Consider the following 19,998-nt stretch of genomic DNA (forward strand, 5'->3'; position numbering starts at 1 on the left):
CTTTGTTATGTGCTAAACTTGTCAAAGGTTTTCCACAGAAATAATTACAGATTATCTTCCCAATGGTAGCCAGAAGTAATGAATTCCTGCTGAAGTATGCAGGGAAGGGACCGTCACTCCTGACCTTCCCTTTGCACTGTGTCAGTTCAAAGGAAGAGCAGCGTGCCTGCTTTACCTGACTACCCTGCAACAATGTAGAAGCCAGCTAGGAGGCTAAATAAAGCCAGAATTAGGAAAAACACGCTGAGGTGAACTATGGGCAGATTCTGGTAACACCAAAGGGAAAGGTAAAGTTTTCTCCAGGTACTGCTATGCCACAGTTGGAAGTGTTGGTAGCCCTATTACTGAATGTCATCTCCTGTGAAGCAAAGATTACAGTACAAATTCTTCCATTTCCTGTATGGATATAAAACAAATCTAAAACTCTAACAGCTTTTTTTTAGTTGAGATCTAACGGCCAAAGTACACAGACAAACAAGCCTGTTCTGCGGATGCAAGACTGCACATCCATGAACAGGCCAGATGCACTAGTGCGCAACACCTGAAATAACCCAAAGCAAACAGAAAATGGTCATGGTCCAAGTGTATTTTCCAGTCTGTCTCTTTAGACAAAGCCTCGGTTTGTCCTCTCAGATAACTGCTTTCAAACTCTAAACTACAGTGTTCAGACACGAACATTCCCCAAGCTCCACTCGAGGTATTCACGGACACAGCCGTAACGCAGAGGCCGAGCCCGAGCACGGGCACGGGCTGTTCCGACATGCGTTCAGCACCGCTTCCCGACAGCGGGCTGCCAAACAGCGAGCTCCTGCACGGCTCCGGAGGGTGCTACGGCCGTACCTGGGCCCTGCCTCCCCCGGCTGACGCGCCTCCCGCAGCCAACACGGCACCCAAACCCCCACTTCCCCTCACGGCACACCCGGTCACCCCAACGCCGCTGGAGCGCTGCCGCCTGCGGGTTACGGCGGAAGGGGCGGTCCCACCGGCTGCCTCCCGGCCGGCCTGACGGGAGCTGTAGTTGGGCGCCGCCGCTTGAGGACTACTGGTCCCAGGGAACAGCGGGCGGGCGCTGTCAGGTGGCGTCCGATATGGCTTCCCTGTGCCTGCCGGGAAGGAAGTCTGCCGCCGAGCGGGGCTGCTGAGCGCTGACGGGGGTGGCGGCGGTAGCACGACCATGCAGAAGATCAAGTCGTTGATGACCCGCCAGGTGAGCGGCACCGGGGGTCCCCCGGGCTATTGGGGGTCCCCCGGGCTATTGGGGGTCCCCTGGGCTATTGGGGGTCCCGGGCTCTCCCCGGGGGGCGCCGCCCCTTGGCCCACGGCGAGGGGCCTGGGCGGGTGTGTGCAGCGGTGCCCCGGCACCTTGATGGGCCTCCGAGGCGCGGGCACCGCCCGCAGCCTGCTGTGGGCAGAGGGGAGTCGTGGTGTGTATCAGATATCGGTGCGAGTGCATCCAGCTTTTTTTTTGCCTCTTCAAATAAAGAAACGGAAGCACGCGTAGGTGCCAGCAGGTGGATTGTGACAGACAAACCAGTGTGCAGGCTGACACGGTGGTCTGTGCAAATTTCCCTTTCCACGTATGATTTTGGGGCGCTGGGCCAAGGCACTGTGACATAGCGTTGTCTCTGGCAAAGCTCTTGCTCAAAAGGGAGGTGAGGCTGTGGAGTGGCTGGGGAGGTGTTTGGATGGCATATACTGAATGTGTCCAGGAGCACTCCATGTGTTTCTGTTAGCCCACTTCTTTGCACCAGTGGCCTCTAGGGTTATGTAGGTCTAGTCTGTGTTTGCCCTGGTATTTCTGAGGTTGTGAGCCTTTGTAAAGGAGTGGATTAGAAGAGCATTTGAGTCATTCGTGTAGACAAAGTACTTCTAAAATGAAGCCTATCTGCCTGTGTGTCTAAATTTGAGAACTTACAAAAACCCACTGGAGTAACACCCCCCCCCCATATATTCTAGGTAGTTGTAGGAAATGATGGGAAAGTCAGAAATTGAAGTTTGGTTATTTTCCCTAACCTCTGTCCTCAGAGTTGAGATACTTATGCGGGAGGCAGGGCTTAAACAGGACACCAGCATGGAAGTTGAATTTCCAAAACTATGTTCTGCTCCCCTTCAGTGTAGGGGTAAAGATCAGGTTTTTGGCTTAACAAGAGACGTGGCAAACCTGCAGAGCGTGGAAATCGTGGTCTGAAAATGATGTGATTTATGCAGTTTTCAGCATTTGACAAGGATTAGGTCCCACTTAGCATTTGATAAGTGCAACATTTTACTGCTTCTGAAGGCAAGCTGCTAGTACTGTGGATTTTGAGAGGATGTGTGGAAGGTTTCCTGTGACGTATGAGGAATGGCAGCAGTTGCTTTGGTTGGTTGTTACTTTGAATGTCCAATGCATAGAGGTGAGTCATCTTTGGTGTTGGGAAGCGAGGATGTTTTGAGATGATGTGCAGGGGAATCAGAATCAAAACCCAAATGAAGAACTTTTGCATCTTAGGAAGATGAAACAATTGTAAAATGTAGTAGTTATCACAAAAGTGCGGAAATCATAAAACACTGTATCAAAGGATAAATGAACATTTCCACCATAAACTCACATAGTAATTGCATGGGTCCTTTTGTTTCAAAGAAAGGGTAGGTGCCCAGGGCCTGAAAGGGGCTTAGAAGCAGTACTTTTAGTGTCAACTGCAAGAGTAGAAGGGAAGTCTGCCTGGAACTCGTGGCTCACATGAACACATTGAGGTCTCAAGGGAAGCTCAAGTCAGAACCACGTCTGAAACTTGAATGTTTGGATTCACCTCTGCCTAGGAAGTGGATAGAAAACACGCTAAGCAGCATGTTCTATGGTGTTGTGTCATAACACTGTGAATATGTTGGATATTTGGCAAATACTGGGCTGGTTAATTGCTGCTTCGTGGACAAAGTTTCAGTCTACTAGAGCATATTCTGTTTCTGTGGCTACATGCTATTTAAAACTACATTTTGTTATTATAGAAAACATATAATGTGGATTATGCATCTTTTTCAGTTTGTTATACCATTAATGAAAACCAGTCCTAATAGTGTTATATGGTAAATAAGAGAAATATGCCAATCAAGCAAAAATAATGCTTGTTACAGAGTAACAAGCTTTGCACTTAACTTTAATTCATTTATTTGATTCCATTAAACCATGAAGGTAGTGGAATTAATTATGTAAGGGTCTGACTGAACCTTAGGAAGGGAATGTTAGTGAGCTGTACTGAAAAGGTACATAATGCAGCATTAAGTTGGAAATGTTTTGATGTTTGCGGAGCATAATTTATACACCAATGGTCTTGTTTAAATGTTTATAGAATAAGGTCTTAGCCTTCCAGCCTCATGTCAGTGTGATTTATTGAAGTTCTTGTGGGTGTATATTCAATACCAGGTAAGACTTGTGCAATCTGATCTCAAGATACATAAAGTAATCAATCTTAACTCAGTACTGAAATTCTCTTAAAGGGTCTAAGAAGTCCTCAGGAGAGTGTTCATGACCTCAGTCCTATTGAAAGCTTTCGGATTCCTAGTAAGGTATGGTGCACTGTCCCTTCACTCCCACTCCTTTCATTTTTAGTTTTTCATTTTACAATTAGATTACATTTGTTTCTTTTTCTTTTTTTCTTTTTGAAGACTAGGTTTGCTGTTGTTCTTTTTGACAGTTTTATTTCTTGCTGAAAATATTTTAAAATAGTGAAAGAATTAAGAGCTGTGAGGCAAAACAGTTCACTGACTCAGAATGAACTTGTGTTGAAATTTCTTTCTTGAAATTTTTGAGTTGTCACTGGATGCTGATCTTAATACTATCTAGGTTTCCTGCTGGAATGAACGAAAAAAAAAAAAGAAGGAAAACCAAAAGCTCTTTTCTTTCTTATTTTACTTTGGAAAGTAGACACTCTATGGTTGCTTGTATAGGTCTATCCTTGATATTTAGTCTCTTAATTGTTTTGGTAAAGCATATTTTGTAGTTTCATGGTTTTAATCTTCAGCATATAGAATTAACTGCATGTTCTACTTTCAGTGCTACAGATTTATAATAATAATAGTTTTCTGGCTTTTTTGGGGTCTTACTAGTTAAATGAATGCCAGCTCACTCTTGTCTCACAAATCATGCTGAATCATCTTGGTGTAAGGGAACAATTGTCACTGTATTTGACTGCTCCTTATATCCTGTTGATCTGAGTGGATGACTCACAAAACTTGCTGTAGATGTTGTTTATTATTTTCCCCTAATTTGTATTTTCCCTTTAACCAATGAGATATTTAAGTTAGTAACTTGAATTTGGATGCCTTATTTTACAGTAGTTTTAAGAAAACAAAACAATCACTCTTGGATTCTTTGTCTTTATACAAGTACTGTCTAATATGCTGCTTGTGCTGAGGCAGATCAGAAGATGTGTTACTGTGTATTTAAAAATCGAGGTACAGTCTCTGAATTGGTACACAGTACTCTCAAACAGTGGCCAATATGTTGTTTTCAAAGAGCAAAAGTATTCAGTTGCAGCAGTGTGAAAGAACTGTCTCATATCCACAGCTTGGATTTCAAAATTGCAGATTCCTGCCACCCACAGAGCATACAATTTCAAACTTTCTTGTTTTACTCTCCAGGTAAAAGTAGATGTAGGGTATTGTGGCTGGATTTCCATTCTATAATGGAAATTCTTGATGTTATGTGTGCTGGTAAACCTACATCTTGTATCAGCAACAATGGTAAGTCAAATACCTCTCAATAATTTGTATTTTTTTTCATACATTTATGTCAAACATTTGTAACATGAGAACATTTGTCTGCAGCTGTTCTGCAGACAGAATCTCATTGCAGTTTTGAATTGTGTGCCCAAAAAGCCAAGACTGTGTCAACATTAGAACTTTTCACCTGATGACTTTTTTTTGTAAAGTTGATAAAATCAATGTTATTCTCTCCTATGACATAGCATAAAACTTGGATATTTTTGTCTGTTAATATTATTTTTTCCTCCTTCCGAAATATTTTAGATGAGTAGATCTCAAAATAACTACTACATTAAGTATATACTCTGTACAGTAACAACATACATTCTGAGTTACTTCCATTAACTTTTGCCTTCTCAACAAGCTGTATTGAGTAAAACTCTTACGAATTTGCCTTGTTACCTGATTATCTGGATGATGCTTTTAGTAATATGATTTAGTTTTGGGTAGTCCTACAAGGAGCAGAGAGTTGGACTCAGTGATCCTTATGGGTCCCTTCAAGTGTAAGATTTTATGTGGTTTTAAGAGGGTGTTGAATAAAATTACTGTGGTTTGATCAGCTTAACTTCCTGGCTATGGTCCCAAGCCATTTGTCATGGTAACTTTATTTCTAGCCCTTTTCTTTTAGAGGAAGGATTTATATTGTCATGCCTCCTCAGCTTTGCTAAAACCTTGATTGTAGGTTTTTACTTTTCAGATGAAACGTTGGATGAGGCACAGTAATATGTCTCCTGTCACTGTGAGCATAGACTCAGATACGCTTGCTTGAAAACTAGAATTCTGGGAGGTGGAGAGAGAAGGTGATGTCTGTGTTTGTGGTATGAGTAACCGGTGAGGAGATTAGATTTCAGTACTGCACAGAAGTTGAAAGTCACTGAGCTTTTGAATATTGGTATTTGTTTTGAACTGACGCTGTATTCAATGCCATGGTGATGTACTGATGTCACAAACTGGAATTGTGTTATAATTACACGATCAAGAAGCTTTGCTGGGTATAAGCTGATGCACCTCAATAATTATTTTAATGAACAAGTTTGGTAATGGGAATTTGCTTTTGAGTGCAGAAGTGAAGACTAAAGAAAAGGTGCAGATTTTTAAAGGTGATGGGTAAAAGCATAACTTCAAACTGTTGCAAGCTATTTGAACACATACATTGTTCTCTGATGCCATGTTTTAATAACTGTTTTTGTTTACATCTTGAATAACACAGTTTTCAAGCTCACCAGCCAAATACTGTTTTGATGATAGAATGGTTATGGTGCTTCACTTTCACCATCACACTTCTGCATTCACAGTAGTATCTCCAGATTCATTTAGGGCGAGCATTACTGAAAGTTTCAAAAGCTGAGTTAAAGCAATAGAGAGGTAAGCAGAACGAGAGAGAGGCTCCAGAGCCAGCATGGATTCCTGGAAAGGGCACAAGCCATTGGTAGATAATGCAAACTCTGGGGGCAAAACCATGGTTTTGAAATGGGGGACTGTCACACTAGTTTGGAGGTCAAATGGGAAATATGGAGTTCAGGAAGCATATGTTGACATTGCATGCCCTGAGGGCAAACCCAGCAGAATTGTTTTGGGTCTTGATATATGAAAGCTGTTGATTTGCTGACTGGTGGCTTGCTGTCAAGTGTGTTAAAGTGATGACTGTTCTCCTCAATTTTTTATTTTTAACAATTATATTATTTGGTACCTTAATATTTTAATGAATACCTCTGAGTGTATGCACTCACATTAATCAGTACTCCCAACAAGTTCTGCAACTGTCTTGAAAAATTTCATTTTGATTCTGTCTTATAAGGGCAAGTCACCAGCAAATTTACTTTATTTTCTGTTATAATACGGACTTGTACTGCCAGCTCAGTCACAGAGAAATAATTGTAAAGTAGTTTAAGCCTAGGATATAGTCTGGAGACAAGGCAAATCTGAATTGTGAGTCCGTATTTCTAGAAGAGAAAATAGTCTGCAGAGGGATTTCATATCTTTTTTTTACTTCATCTGCATGCCCTGATCGCTCTGGGGAGCTGTATTCTTTCTGAACCATTCTGTTATTGTCAGCTTTGTTGTCTCCCAAGCTGATAACCGCTTTGGTTAGTAGATTCTATCACATAAGGGTGGCATAGGTATTTTGTTCCCTTGAATTCAAGTGTGTAGGGTTAATGATGAGTTGGCTTTGAATTAGGTTATGTTTATCTTGATGATAACAAGCTCATACACAATATACAAACACTAGTTGACTTTGTTGCTTATGGTGGCAAGCAATGCTGGAAGTTGGTTTTTTTTTTTAATAATGCTTTTCCTACAGATATAGAAGTGTGGTTTGCTTAAGAACGTGTGGCTTTCTGTTTCCCCAACAGTAGCTGAGTGCTTTTCAGGAGTGCATTAAGCAGTGGTGTCCATAATAATCTATTCTGTGGATCAGCTTTTGTTGTTCTCTCCACTAGGAGAATTGTTTTCATAATTTAATGTTTGTTTTGGTAGAGTGAGGGCTTTTTAATAAGTATATACCGAAGAAGGAAAGATCAAAAGAAGGTTGTGGGCATTTTGTGTGGAAGATAAGGGAATACAAACTTCCCTGTGGGACTGTCTTCCCTAAGTGTAGATTAACTGGCAGAGGGAAAGGGAAAAAAATGTTTTGAGGTGAGTTTATAGATATGGTTACACATACAAGACATATATAAATACATCTTCCTATGTAAATAAAAGATTGTATGTGTGTGTATATATATATTATATAAATAAAAGTACTCATACATTATTTACTTGATGGTGGTAGGATGTTGCAACATACCTCCTGATTGAATCTGTTGAGCAGGGCCTTCAACCTGGTATTTAGGATTAACTTTTAACATAGGTGTTATCCACATTCAGAATAGAGTGATATAAATCGACAGTGTGTGTTCATTGGTGTATTTCTGGCTCGTAACAAAACAAGAGAGCCTGTGTCCCAACAAGTACAAGAAGACTTGGCCCCTGGTACCTTCTGTATAGAGGTGCATAGACTATTGCTGATCTTCAGCTTCTAATTGGATTAGAAACTTTTTAGATTTTATTTTTCTCTGAGTACTAATAGTTAGCTGTTGTGGTTTTGGGGGTATTTTTTGTTGTTTTTTTTTTTTTTTTTTTTTTTTCCCCCCAGTGTCATTGCTTCCCAAATCTTTTGGTTGGTAGTGACTGGGATGCAGAAGGTGTTTGCTTCAACTCTCTCAGTAATGCTTCATTCAACAGAGCGATACTGTTTTTTTTGTTATAGGCAGTGTAGAATATAAGGGAGAGTATGACGCACTGGGAAATAGCTGGGTAAGTCATCTAAAACTTGCTGAACTGCATTTCAAATGAGTCTGCAATGACATGACTCTTCTGAAAGACATTTCAAGGAATTGCCACACGATCCTAGGCAGGTAAACTTCTATTTCCATGGAATGGGAAGGCAAAATGAAGTCTGTGTGTAAAAATACTTTTTATTTAGCAGTGGCTTCTTCAAGTATGCAAATCTGTGAGACCGATAGTTGTGGGGTTTTGTTTATTTGTTTGTTTTCTTCCCCAGAAACTGTCTTTCACTCATCTATTTAGGTGGCATTATGAAGGAGGCACCTGCTGATTAGGGTTGCAGTAATTGTAACCTGAAAGGAAGTATGTTTGACGGGATAAATTGTCTTTCCAGGAAAATATGATCCAAAGTACTGACACCCCCCCCCCCCCCAAACGCACATTTGGCACCACAAGTGATGCAAATTTTTTTAAAGGGATTTAAGTTGCAATAATGAGAGAAGTGTTGAGGTGGAAAAGTGCCTTGAGGAATTAAAAGGAGCTTCTCTCTGCCTCTGCAAAGTGTGAGTACTAGCTCCACAGCACTAAATCTGGCCTTCCCTGAGGCCCCTGAAACTATGGACTTCATATGTATGTAGTAAAATTTTGTTTGCATCTTTAGTTGATGGGATGAGGAAAATTGAATATCAACAAATAAACTTTTGCCAAGGATATTTGCTTCCTTCAGTGGTGAGTGCATATACTGGCCTTGAGCATGTTAATTATTTGAAACTAGTGGAGCATGATGTACTGGAAGTTCCAGTTTATCATGACATAAAGTGTGGTAGCAGATAGTGTAATTGATATGGGAGCTCAAGTTTATCCTGGAGTTGTTCTCACTAGACTTGTTTTTCTAGAAAGAATGAACAAGATAAAGAAAACCCCTGTCCATTTAATAGATATTTTTCTAGGTAGTCTTCTGGCAAGAAACACTGAGATGAACGATTTTTCTTAGACAGGATAAAACGGTTTCTTAGTAATTTTCCTAGCCACATCAACATCAGCTTTATTTTCATGCTGAAAACTGTGGTCTTCTACAGAGCCAAAAATGTCATTGGTTCAGCTTCATTGAAATGCTAATATTAAAACCAACACTCCCAATTTATAATCGGGTGGCCTAAATCCAGAGTACATGTCCACAGTGGCTTTCTTAACATCTTAAGGGTATGTCAGTCATCACTGACCTGTCGTTTCACCAAAATGACAAGGTGTCAGTAATGTAAAAATTCAAATGATCCTAAAGATTTCTTTCTGTAATTAGTTTTTCTTCTTTTTTTAAGAAACAGCTGTGCTGGAACTTCTAGCCAATTATCAGATGATAAATTAGATGATTCCTTTTGCAGTGGTGCAGTGGACAAATTAAGCTGACCCCTTTGCCTGTCTGGTTAATAGGAGTGCATACCTCAGAGGTATTCAGTAGAACATCCAGGTACCAAATACTTTAATTGTTAAAAATAAAACATTGAGGAGCACAGTCCTCCGTGTCTTACAGTTATTTATTGTTGCTATAGTGTTATTTTTGTGTGTTATTTCTCTTACCCCTTTCGATGCCCTCTCCTCGCCGCTGCCCTCCCTTGCTCGGCCTCCCGCCCGGGCTGTGTACGGTTGGGAGGTGGGTTGGTGCGGTCACGCCGCGGTGCCCCGGAGGTTTGTCCGTCTCGCTGCATCTCAGCCAGCCCCCTCCGGGCAGCGCTGGCGGCAGCGGCTGAATGGGGCGTTTGCCGAAGGACCCTCTTTGGGGATGCGAGGCGCCCGGGGTCTCACGGAGAAGGAAGGCCGCTCTTCGACGGCTTTTCTCCGGTTACCACCCTAGCCACATGTCGGCTCGAAGCGCCTGTGCTCCAGCGGGTGGCGCCCGAGCTCCGCCCGGCAGCAGCAGGCTGCCATCGCCGTGCTCCCTCGTTCACCGAGGCGACAAGAAACCCGGTGGAAATCCGGTTTTCTCTGTATCGAAGCCACTGTTTTTTGCTCCGTCCCGTCCTCGTCCTCCCTCGTTTGTTTTCCCTTTTCATTTTCTGATGCTCTTACAAACTTCTGTCATCGCTCGGCTGCCTCTGGTTGAGTAGAGAAACAGCACTTGCTTTGTATTTAAACTGTCGCTTTGCCTCCTAACATGTACACGTTGACCTTATTTCAGTTCACGTACAAAATAAGCAATTTAGTTGTTGTTTAGTCAGTCTAAAACCTGATGCCTTTACCCCATGAAAAAAGCCCTTGAGCTCCTGGTGCTGAAAATACTAACACTTTCTCCTACTGTAAGAACTTGTCGTTGGGAGGCTTGGGGTCTTCAAGGGGACATTCAGTCTGCTGGGTTGCTTCATCAGGAATAAATTCCAGTATTGAGCAATTTGATCCATGTCATGTTGATTTTTTTGGTGAAAGAATATCTTGGCGCTTCTCCCTTTGAGTCCCTGACAAAGGACTTGGGTGGGAACAGCCTCCAGAAAAGGGGGGCTAGTATAAGTTGAAATACCTGGTGTAGAAGGGGAAGAAGAGGGTCAGGCTCAGTCCTTGGCTTGTTGCAACCAGTGGAAGCAGCCTGGTTGTTGAGAAGACCTTCTAGGGGGGAACTTGACAGCAAGGAGGGGGTGCTTTTGAATGGTAACTTTCAGAAAGCTGGCAGTGCATTTCTGCTTAGACCACCCTGCTTGTCCAAGAAAATCTGAAATTTGTTAATTTTGGGTAAAGAAGGTAGATCTGCTCTGTTTTGCCTATAAAAAATTCAAGTGTTTAATGACATGATGACGTGACTTTTATTACAGTGAATTGTGAGGGCTGAATTGACAAGTTGTATGTTTGAGGTGACACTGTCTACCTTACGTTTGCAACGATGGTTCTTCTGGTTTAAAAAAATTCAGGTTTTATTGTTTATTTTTGTTTGTTTTGGGTTTTTTTCTTCTGGAGAAATAGCCTGCCAATTTGTTTTTAAGTTACTGTGAGAATTTCTTTTCAGGAGGAAAAAACTGTGGGCTCGACATGCATTCATGCCATGAGTGTATTGATGAAGAAGTGTTTAAGTGATCTGCAGCATCAGTCTTCACTGTGTGCTTTGAAAAGTTTTAAATATCTCGCTGTTTGTAGTGAAAAGAACAAGCCAGTGTACTGATCATTCTGTTCTTTGCCATTGCTTCTTGCACTGGTGTTGGAAATGGCTTTTGAAAAATACTTGTTCTGGTAAAACATTGTCTGGTAGGATGAGATATTACATTATAGAAATCCTTTTTTGTTTTGTGAAGGAGGAGCTCAGAGAACTACGTGAAGAGCCAATTGACCCTCAAGCTCAGCAAGAAATAATTAACAGCATTGAAGAAGTTTATTTTTCCAGTGATTCCTTTGATATTGTGAAGTATGAGTTAGAGGTAAGCTGTCTTCTTACAAGACAAGACAGTGATGTAGCAAAAATAAGGGTAAAATGTATGCTTTTCAATAAGCTATTTTTTTGGTTTGTTTCTTGTAGCTTGTATTAACACAAACCTGCAGCCTTCTGCCTCATAGTGGAGCTTCTAGCATATAGTATTGGTATGGAGCCTCTTCTTTTAATGTGGTGGAATCAATACGTTGTTGGTTGTGTTAACAGGCACTTCACAATGTAAACCATAGTGAAAAAAAAACAAAATGGAGGGAAAAAGAAATGATTCTCTATTTTGGGTATTTTTTTAGCAAACTGACTGAGACAATGATTTTGGTGATTAAGGGGGTTCTGTGTGTGTATATATATATGGCTTAAAATAAGGTAACTTTGAGGTAATTATGATACTATATGATGCAATTATGATAATACATTGTTTATCTTAACACTGTTTTATTTCCATCATTTGAAATAATGGATCAATTCTGCAAATTAGATTACAGAAGCAATAAGAATGTTTCTTTAATGGAATTGATTAGTTAGTTCATACTACATGTCAGTTTAACATCCTTTAATTTCCCAATGGATATAATTTATTGTGTACATGCAGAGGCTTCCTCCAGTACTTAGTCTTCAAGAATTGGAAGAGTATAGAGACAAACTGAAACAACAACAAGCTGCTGTGAGTAAAGTTGTTTTATCCTATATTCTCAGACATTTGGTTGCATTGTCTATAAGTCTAGCCAGAGGTGTAATTGAAAAAAGTTTTGATTTCTTAAACACATGAGCTACTAAGCATTTCTTCCCATAATATTATGTTGTGTGCTTTTATAGTGGAAATTGATCAATAAACAATATTCTAGGAAATTATGGAAGTAAAACTGGGTGATAAGTTATTGTTAAGAAAGAACAAATATGCTCACTATTTCTTTAGAAACTTGATTTGTTGAATGTTCAGCTTTTCCCATGTATTGCAAGAAAAGTAATGTTCAACACAGCGCTGAATAGTGTGGTAGTGGCATTTTTTTTTTTTTTTTTGAGGGATTTCTGGCAATGTGGAAGGAGTTGCTTTTTTCTCTTCTTTTTCATTTGCCAATTTGTTAATCGCCCACAGGGGTTTGTAGTGAATATTGGCACAGTGTTATTATATAATAAACCAATGAAATGTAACTATGAGTAATAACTATAATTTATGGGGGGGAAATGTGGTTGCAGCTTCTAAAAAGGTACTTTAATTTCGGGCTTTTTTTTTTTTGCGTTCATAAATCATTGATTCATTGCTCTTTAAAAGATGAATAATATGGTACAGGAGATGAATACATTAACTGTGGCATTTGGAAAGTATCTGCAAGTAAAATAACAGTAATAATCCTAATTTATGTCTTTAAATGAATTAAATGTACAGGAGGAAAATATTGGATTGTTAACAATTCATGAAGAACAGATTGCTTTTGCCTAAGACTGCTTTTTCCAGAATAAACCTATGAAATTTTGTAAAGTATTAGTGAGCAGTTGACCAAATGATTATTCAGTGTTTCTGTCCTGTAGAAGGAAAGAAGTTGAAAGTGGGTAGGTTTTTTTGGTTCTGTGTTTTATTTTTCCTCTTTTTTTTTTTTTTTTCCCTGTGGCAGTTTTATGTTTTTTGAGTTTAAGGGGATATCTGGTGGTGACTTAGCTTTGCAAGGAAATACTCAAGACTGAGAGACTTCATTGAGAGATGCTGGATAATTCTAGTACCTGTTACCAGTCTCTTGGCCATTTTGCCTGCACAGTGGGAACTGGCTGCAGCCAGAGAAGTAGTTTCAGTGCATGGCTGCTGCTAGAACATGCAAACTGGAAGGTGCATGCAGCTGATGCACTTGCAGTGTCCCATATTATTTCTGTTTTTTATTCTAGCATGTTTCTTAGCGAGCAGAGAGGTAAAGGATTAATTTAAAAATGCCCACTAGTTCCTAGATGCAACTGTAAACATTTTTCATATCTTGCTCCTAAGGAAAGCTGATTGTCATTTGTAGGACTATTTTACCTGGCTGTAGCATATTTTTTAATAAATTTGAAAACTACGGAACTAAATGATACAGAATCACAAAGTTGTAGGACTTTAGTATAGGGATGGCCTATTACATTGAGATTGTTATGTATTACATATAATATTCTTCTTTAAAGGTATCTAAGAAAGTTGCAGACTTGATTCTTGAAAAACAGCCTGCGTATGTTCAGGTAAGATAACTAACAATCACTGTTTAAGAGTAAACCACTCCATTTTGTGCTGTTATAATGCTGTACTTAGGGATTAAATCTAGTAATTTGTTAGTAGAGATGCTAGTGCCTGGTTGGACCTACCTGTCTATATATGCTAATTCTGTATCTGCAGACTGAAAAAAACAAGGGCATATTGAGCTAGAGGCCCTTAGGATGATACAGATTTTGGCATATGATCATTTTCAGAAGCCTTACTGAAAACATTGTTTCACAGGCTTGACTAGTACCTGCAATACAGTTGAACAGTGTTTGTGTTTAGGAATGGTTTCACACCTTTTTCTGTAGGAGAAAACAGCAATGACCTTTTTAAGAGTGCTTAACTAGAAACCTGCCACTGATCTTAAGCACTCATGAGAAGAAAACTTCTGTGTCATACCAGTGATCATGACAATTTTAATTTTGGTCAAGAAGCTGGAGAGGTAGCTACTTCAGGAACAGGTTATTAGGAGAAGCAAAAATGCAGCTGGCTCTTTGTCTCCTGAACACCTTTCCACTGTGCAAAGAAAAGTGTGGGGAAGTCATGGTTTGCACCCCATTCCTTGTGTGAAAGACTAGTCTAACAGGCAGTACTGTGGGCTGAGAGGGGGATGGCACAGACACAAGGCAAGGTTTTTTTAATTTTCCCTTCTTCTTAGAAAGAAGAGCTTTAGGAGCAACTAATGTGTGGAAGATTGTCTTTGAGACGATTAAAAAATGTATTCAACCCTAAATGCTGGACAGAAGACTTCCTGTCTGGGGACTACTGGTTGCATGCTTTTCCTGTGCCTATCCATTCGGTCACGTTCAAAGGAGAGATTTTACAGAATCTTTGCAAGAGACAAGACTGGAATGGAGTTGCTTCTTCTTGTGTGTGTTCTCTTGTAAAAAAGGGAACAGTGACCTTTTAAATACTTCTGACATTTGCCAAATGTGTTTTTAGTGAGAAGTAGTTACTGAGGAAAGTAATGTTTGAATTCAGTTTCTTAGGATATTATGCATATCAGTAACTAAGCTGTCATTTTTTTCAAAACCAGTACTGGTATCATAAAGGAGGAGCTGGTTTGGTGAAGGATGTAGCTCAGTGGTTTGTCAGAATCGTATCTTTGAAGACTGACCAGGAGCTGATCTTAAAGTGAACCAAACTTTAAACTTGGTTTTGCTTGTTATGTCTTTAGAATAACACTAGTTTTCAAAGTGAAAATCTGACTTCTTCCCAGGGAGAACAATTTATATGTTTTGAAATGCTAAGCAGAATAGAAAAAAAAAAGTTGCTTTATTTTTATTTTGTTTTAATGTGGGGAGAGTGTTTTCTGCACTGCTGTTCCTAACAAAAGAAACCTTAGTAGTTATATTAACATTTTTACTTTTTTTTTAAAGGAGTTTAGATTATGCTAGGCACTTCATGAAGTCAAAATCAAACTAAAGTCAGGTCACCTGTGCTGAAGAGTTTTCAGTCAAAATTCAACAGGATACAATTAACGTTCATTGTGAAGTGACATCTATTGAATTGGTAGAACACAAGTGCTTCTAAAGAAGAAAATGCTGTATGAAACATGATTTTTTGTTGTTGTTATGCTGTTTCTTTTTAGTTGTTTTGCTGTTGTCTGGCATATTAATGTAGATTAAACCCTGTGCTTCTGTACCTGAAGCTTTGATCATTCTGCTGTGGTGCATTAATAATACAGAGATTCGTGGACTGCATGTAAATGTTGAGGGTCCTACTGCAATGAAAAAATGGATTTCAATGTCTTTCTTTGAAAGGGAATTGTATTATAAAAGATTGTTTAATGTTACATTCTAGTGGTTAGCATATATAAAATGATGAAACAAGTATTATATAAAATAAATCTACAAAGTCATTATAACACCTCAAGAGGAATGTGCTAATTACTAGTTTTTGCTGGTGTGTAGCAAACTTTAACTTATATATTCATTTAACCTGTTGTCTCTCTGCAGGAACTTGAACGTGTCACATCATTGCAGGCTGGCCTTCAATTAGCAGCTGTTATTTGCACAAATGGAAGAAGGTATCTTGCTTAAATAATGGCAGAGATTGAAAGGGGGAAAAAGTATTTAATAAATATGTAAACCCAGGAAGTTTGTTTGCTGATGATATTTCCTATTTATGTGCTGAATGGAATTAGTAATAGTAGTTAAAGATACTGAAACAAATACCAGCTTTCTCTCTAGGAGCTCTGACTTTTTCTGTTGGGAGTTCTCTTTAAAACAGGAACCTTTACAGATACACCATTGATCCTCAGACAAGTTCTGCAGACAGGAAAACATAACTTCTTAGTAGTTTATTGGCATTGTCTCAATTTCTGGATTTCCCTGACAATCTTATTTTCTAGCATATAGTCTGATGGACATGTTAGAATTTATTAGAAATCAGTTTTATTTTACGTATAGTTGAAGATTATGTTCATTTTTAATTCTTGCAGACACCTGAATATAGCAAAGGAAGGCTTCACACAAACTAGTTTGGGGCTTCTTGCAAATCAAAGAAAGAGACAGTTGCTTATTGGACTGCTAAAGTCTCTGAGAACAATAAAAACACTGGTATGTACAGTTGTTTTTCTTCAATGGCAAAATATTTTCTTCATTGCTGTGTAGTTATCACACTTTTATTTTTTTTAATTTTTCTTATTTTTAGCAAAGAACTGATGTACGCTTGAGTGAGATGTTGGAGGTAAGTCCCTGACGGACTATTACAATTTGAAGCTATTCTAAGTCTACTTTTGTCAGTCATCTAAATTTTGTCCCTTCTTTTCTTTCTCTTGCAAACAGGCTATGGGTGTGTGCATGTGCTGAAATTATATTGTAATTCTTTTTTTAAATGCTGTGGGAAATATTTCATATCAAATTAGATAGCTTCTGTGCCAGTGGGGAATATTTTCTGTCAAAAACTCAGTCCTACATTTAGATCTGGGCACTGAGACTTGAATTAGTTCAGGAAGAGTACGAAGTCTTCACTCCCCTCCCTACCCTCAACTTACACTTCTTTTCTGGCCCTAACTTGATATTTGGAAGAGAAAAGAAGGTGGGATTTAGCTGATTGTCGATATGCTCTGTTTGGATAAAGAACTTCTACTGGTATATTCCTGTACAAATTTATATACTTAATATTTTATTTGCAAGTATAGTAGCTTCTCTCTTTATTCATTGGGTTACCTTTTAATAGATGTAGAAAACATGGCAGCATGCAGACACTGAAAATTCTACTTAGACAAACTGCCAAAAAATGCAGTAGATACTGCAGAGAGTGAAAATAAGATCTTGTCTTAAGGTGATTAAAGTATGAAAGACAGCTTCAGGGTTTTATGAGCAAGTATATTTTAAGCATGTAGTGTAACAATTTTGACTTGCTAGTTTGCCAGATATTTCCAGCTAATACAGGATGTACCATCATTATGATCATTCGTTCTTAATACATTTGGAAATTGAGTCTTAATAATTGTAACTCTTAAGATTCTTTGAGTTTAATTCCACCTTGGGTAATACACCTTGTCTCAGCACACTTTCTTGTGAAGGACGAATATATTAATTTACAGGCTGTATAAACATTGTCTTTTGCTCAGTAAGCCCTGTACAAAGATGAGCTTTTAATTTCTCTGCTGTATTTTGTTGCACAGCAAATGAGCTCTTCACTGTCTAATGGTAGAAGTTGTTTTGAGACAGAGGAACGGGTGTTACATTTGCACACAGACCCTAATGTCTGATTATCATAATTTGCCAGTTATTTTTGAACATGAAGGGCTGGAACCGCTGTTTCTATTCTCAGTGTCTGCTCCCAGTAAGGTATTCCAGATATTGGCTAATTTATTGTCTTTAGTCCAAGAAGAAGTTAGCCGCTTGGAATGTGCATGGCCACATTTAGATACGGTTCCCAATTAAAAAGAAGACCAGACTTTTTCACCAGAAGCAGGGGTGAGCTGCTTCTGTAAAATATTGGCAATATTATGTTATGTAAGCAGGCTTTCTGATTTGAGCTCTGTTAGACTTAATGGAGCAAGTACCAGGTTTCCAATGGAGAAAGATTCAAGAGCTGTAAATGCAGCTATCATTTTAGACCAATGTGCTGATCTGTTTTCATCTACTGGATAATGCATGTGGCTTCTTTTGTGGTTTTAGTTAAACTTGATCTGCATTTGAATGCTGCTGATAAAGGAGTTTCTGAAATTAAATTTGTTTTATGATAATAGTTGAGTATAAATTGCCCCTGTGTTTTTACTCTTCAGTCAGTGACTTCAAAATTCCAGTAGCAGCTTTGAATTTGAGCTCTCTGAAGTACATAATACAGCCAATGTAGTTAGGACAAAAAATGGGAATCTCTTAGCTATTAAAGAGGGTTTTCCTTCCTCCAAGACCATTTCTGGCCTCATATCTAATAGAATACAAAATCAGTAATTATGCTTAAGGCACTGCCCGTGTTCTGTTGGCAAGTCCTCGACTTTCACATTGTTGTATGTTTTTGTTTCGGTTTTCTTCTGGCATCTTCATGTACTTTGTGATTGATCCTGATTGATACAATAGATCATATTGTATTAACAGAAGTTTGAAAGTTAACTGGGAAGATGTTAGTTGTTTTGTAATAAAAACTTTCTGATATGTTTTGTATGAATGCATTAGGAAACAAAACAGCAAGTCATTTGCATAAGGTAATGTAATACATTGTGTTTTCAGGTGTTGCTAACATGTTGTCTGTTCCTAATTCTAAACTGCTTGCACATTAAGTTTTGCAGTAGACCCTTACTCATTTCCTTTAACTTTACTGTATAGATGCAAGAGGCAACATATTTTGTTCTTAGTGTTTATACATAAGCATGCAAGCAAAAGTGGGTGTTGAAGCTTTTGCTTCAAAAGCCAAATTAGATTTCCATTATATTTTATCCTAAGGAAGAGGACTATCCAGGAGCTATTCAGCTGTGCTTGGAATGCCAGAAAGCTGCCAGCACTTTCAAACACTACAGCTGTATAAGGTAAGGTGACATTGTGCTGCTTTCACCTTCTTGTATGCTTTTATTTGTAAAATCATAGAATCACAGATGATTTGAGTTGGAAGGAGCCTCAAAGATCATCTGGTTCCAACCTCCCTGCTATAGGCAGGGACACCTTCCACTAGACCAGGTTGCTCAAGGCCTCATCCAGCCTGGCCTTGAACACTTCCAGAGAGAGGGCATGTAAGTAAAGTGAAACAGTGAACATTAATTCACATTCTCTAAAGCAGCTTTGATTTGAAATGTAATTTTCTGCTTAGAAAAGTAAACCTGAAGCACGTATAAAAGCATAAGCATCCTCAGTGGTTTCCCCCTTTCTGACCCACTACTAACCGGCCTTCACAATAGTAACACTGTATAATCTATGTTTGTACTATGTCATTGTTTTGTAACTATTGTAGTATGTTGGCAGGTATAGTTTCAAGTAAGACTGAATTATAACTGTGCTACAACCTGCAGCCTTGAGATACCTGAGCTACTTTTTAATAAGAAAGTTTATATTCTGGAATTAATTCACCTACAGCAAGATGGCTTTTGGAGGATAACTTACCCAGGTTGTTGGCAGTGGAATTAGCAAGTGCAGAGATTCATGCTGTCATGGAGAAACTGCTTTCAGAACTGAACTAAATTGAGTGTCTATCGTCCCTAGCATAGATGGACTTGATGTTACCACTGATTTTCAAAAAGAAAAGAAAAAAAAGAAAAAAAAAAGGGTAAACATGAAGTTCAAAGTCATAATAGATATTATAATAAAGGAATCGAGTAAATTTTCATGTTTCCTGCACTAAAATAATTAAATTAAATAGATTTTTTTTTTGGTGTTATTTTAAATTAGGATTTTCAACTTGCGGGTAAAATTCTGACATCGTTTGATCTCCTGTGAGAATGCTCTCTGATTTAGGGCCAAAATCTATGAAAGCACATGCTTTGCCTTCCTCTGTCCTCTAAATGTGTGCTTTGTTGCAACTTCAGAGTAATTACCCATAATCCTCGATTTTAGTTTAGGATCTGCTTTTGATCTGTAGCTGTTGCAGGATCCAAAGATGCACCAAAAATGTGTGTGAAGTTACAAATTGTACCTGTAAATAAGCCCCTCTCTATTCTGAAGTCAGATTTGAAAGCTGCTTTTTGCTTTTTTCTAGTTCCGTGAAACTTGTGTATGGATATAAAATGACTGTACAGACAACATTTGCCTACATATATTAAAGTTTTGAATCCCTTCCTTATATAAAAGTAAATGAAAACTATATTTATTTGAATGAGGAGAAATGACTGTGATTTCCTTCAGTCCTTGACAATTTAGTTGTTTAGAAGCAAGATGACTTCTGAACAACTTTTGCTCTGCTCAACTCTTCTGTAGAGAGA

At 38.9% G+C, this 19,998-nt stretch overlaps 1 protein-coding gene across 2 annotated transcripts in view; it reads left to right on the plus strand.

Moving 5' to 3' along the window:
- Positions 1–1,030: 1,030 nt before the first annotated feature.
- Positions 1,031–19,998, plus strand: part of VPS50 (VPS50 subunit of EARP/GARPII complex) — an 87,062-nt gene continuing 68,094 nt past the window's right edge. Inside the window, exons 1-9 of one of the 2 annotated variants that reach the window (XM_061468480.1) lie at positions 1,031–1,207; positions 3,475–3,543; positions 11,283–11,405; positions 12,006–12,077; positions 13,562–13,615; positions 15,593–15,663; positions 16,078–16,195; positions 16,290–16,325; positions 18,533–18,615. In XM_061468480.1, the coding sequence (XP_061324464.1) occupies positions 1,175–1,207; positions 3,475–3,543; positions 11,283–11,405; positions 12,006–12,077; positions 13,562–13,615; positions 15,593–15,663; positions 16,078–16,195; positions 16,290–16,325; positions 18,533–18,615 (659 nt within the window). In that variant the 5' untranslated portion in view covers positions 1,031–1,174. The remainder of the gene's footprint in view (positions 1,208–3,474; positions 3,544–11,282; positions 11,406–12,005; positions 12,078–13,561; positions 13,616–15,592; positions 15,664–16,077; positions 16,196–16,289; positions 16,326–18,532; positions 18,616–19,998) is intronic. The other variant, XM_061468481.1, reaches the window with a different exon arrangement.

Source organism: Pezoporus flaviventris, unplaced genomic scaffold, assembly GCF_033815535.1.
Source record: "Pezoporus flaviventris isolate CSIRO_AGI_PZ_B2104156 unplaced genomic scaffold, CSIRO_AGI_Pfla_v1 ptg000047l, whole genome shotgun sequence".
Taxonomy (NCBI): Eukaryota; Metazoa; Chordata; class Aves; order Psittaciformes; family Psittacidae; genus Pezoporus; species Pezoporus flaviventris.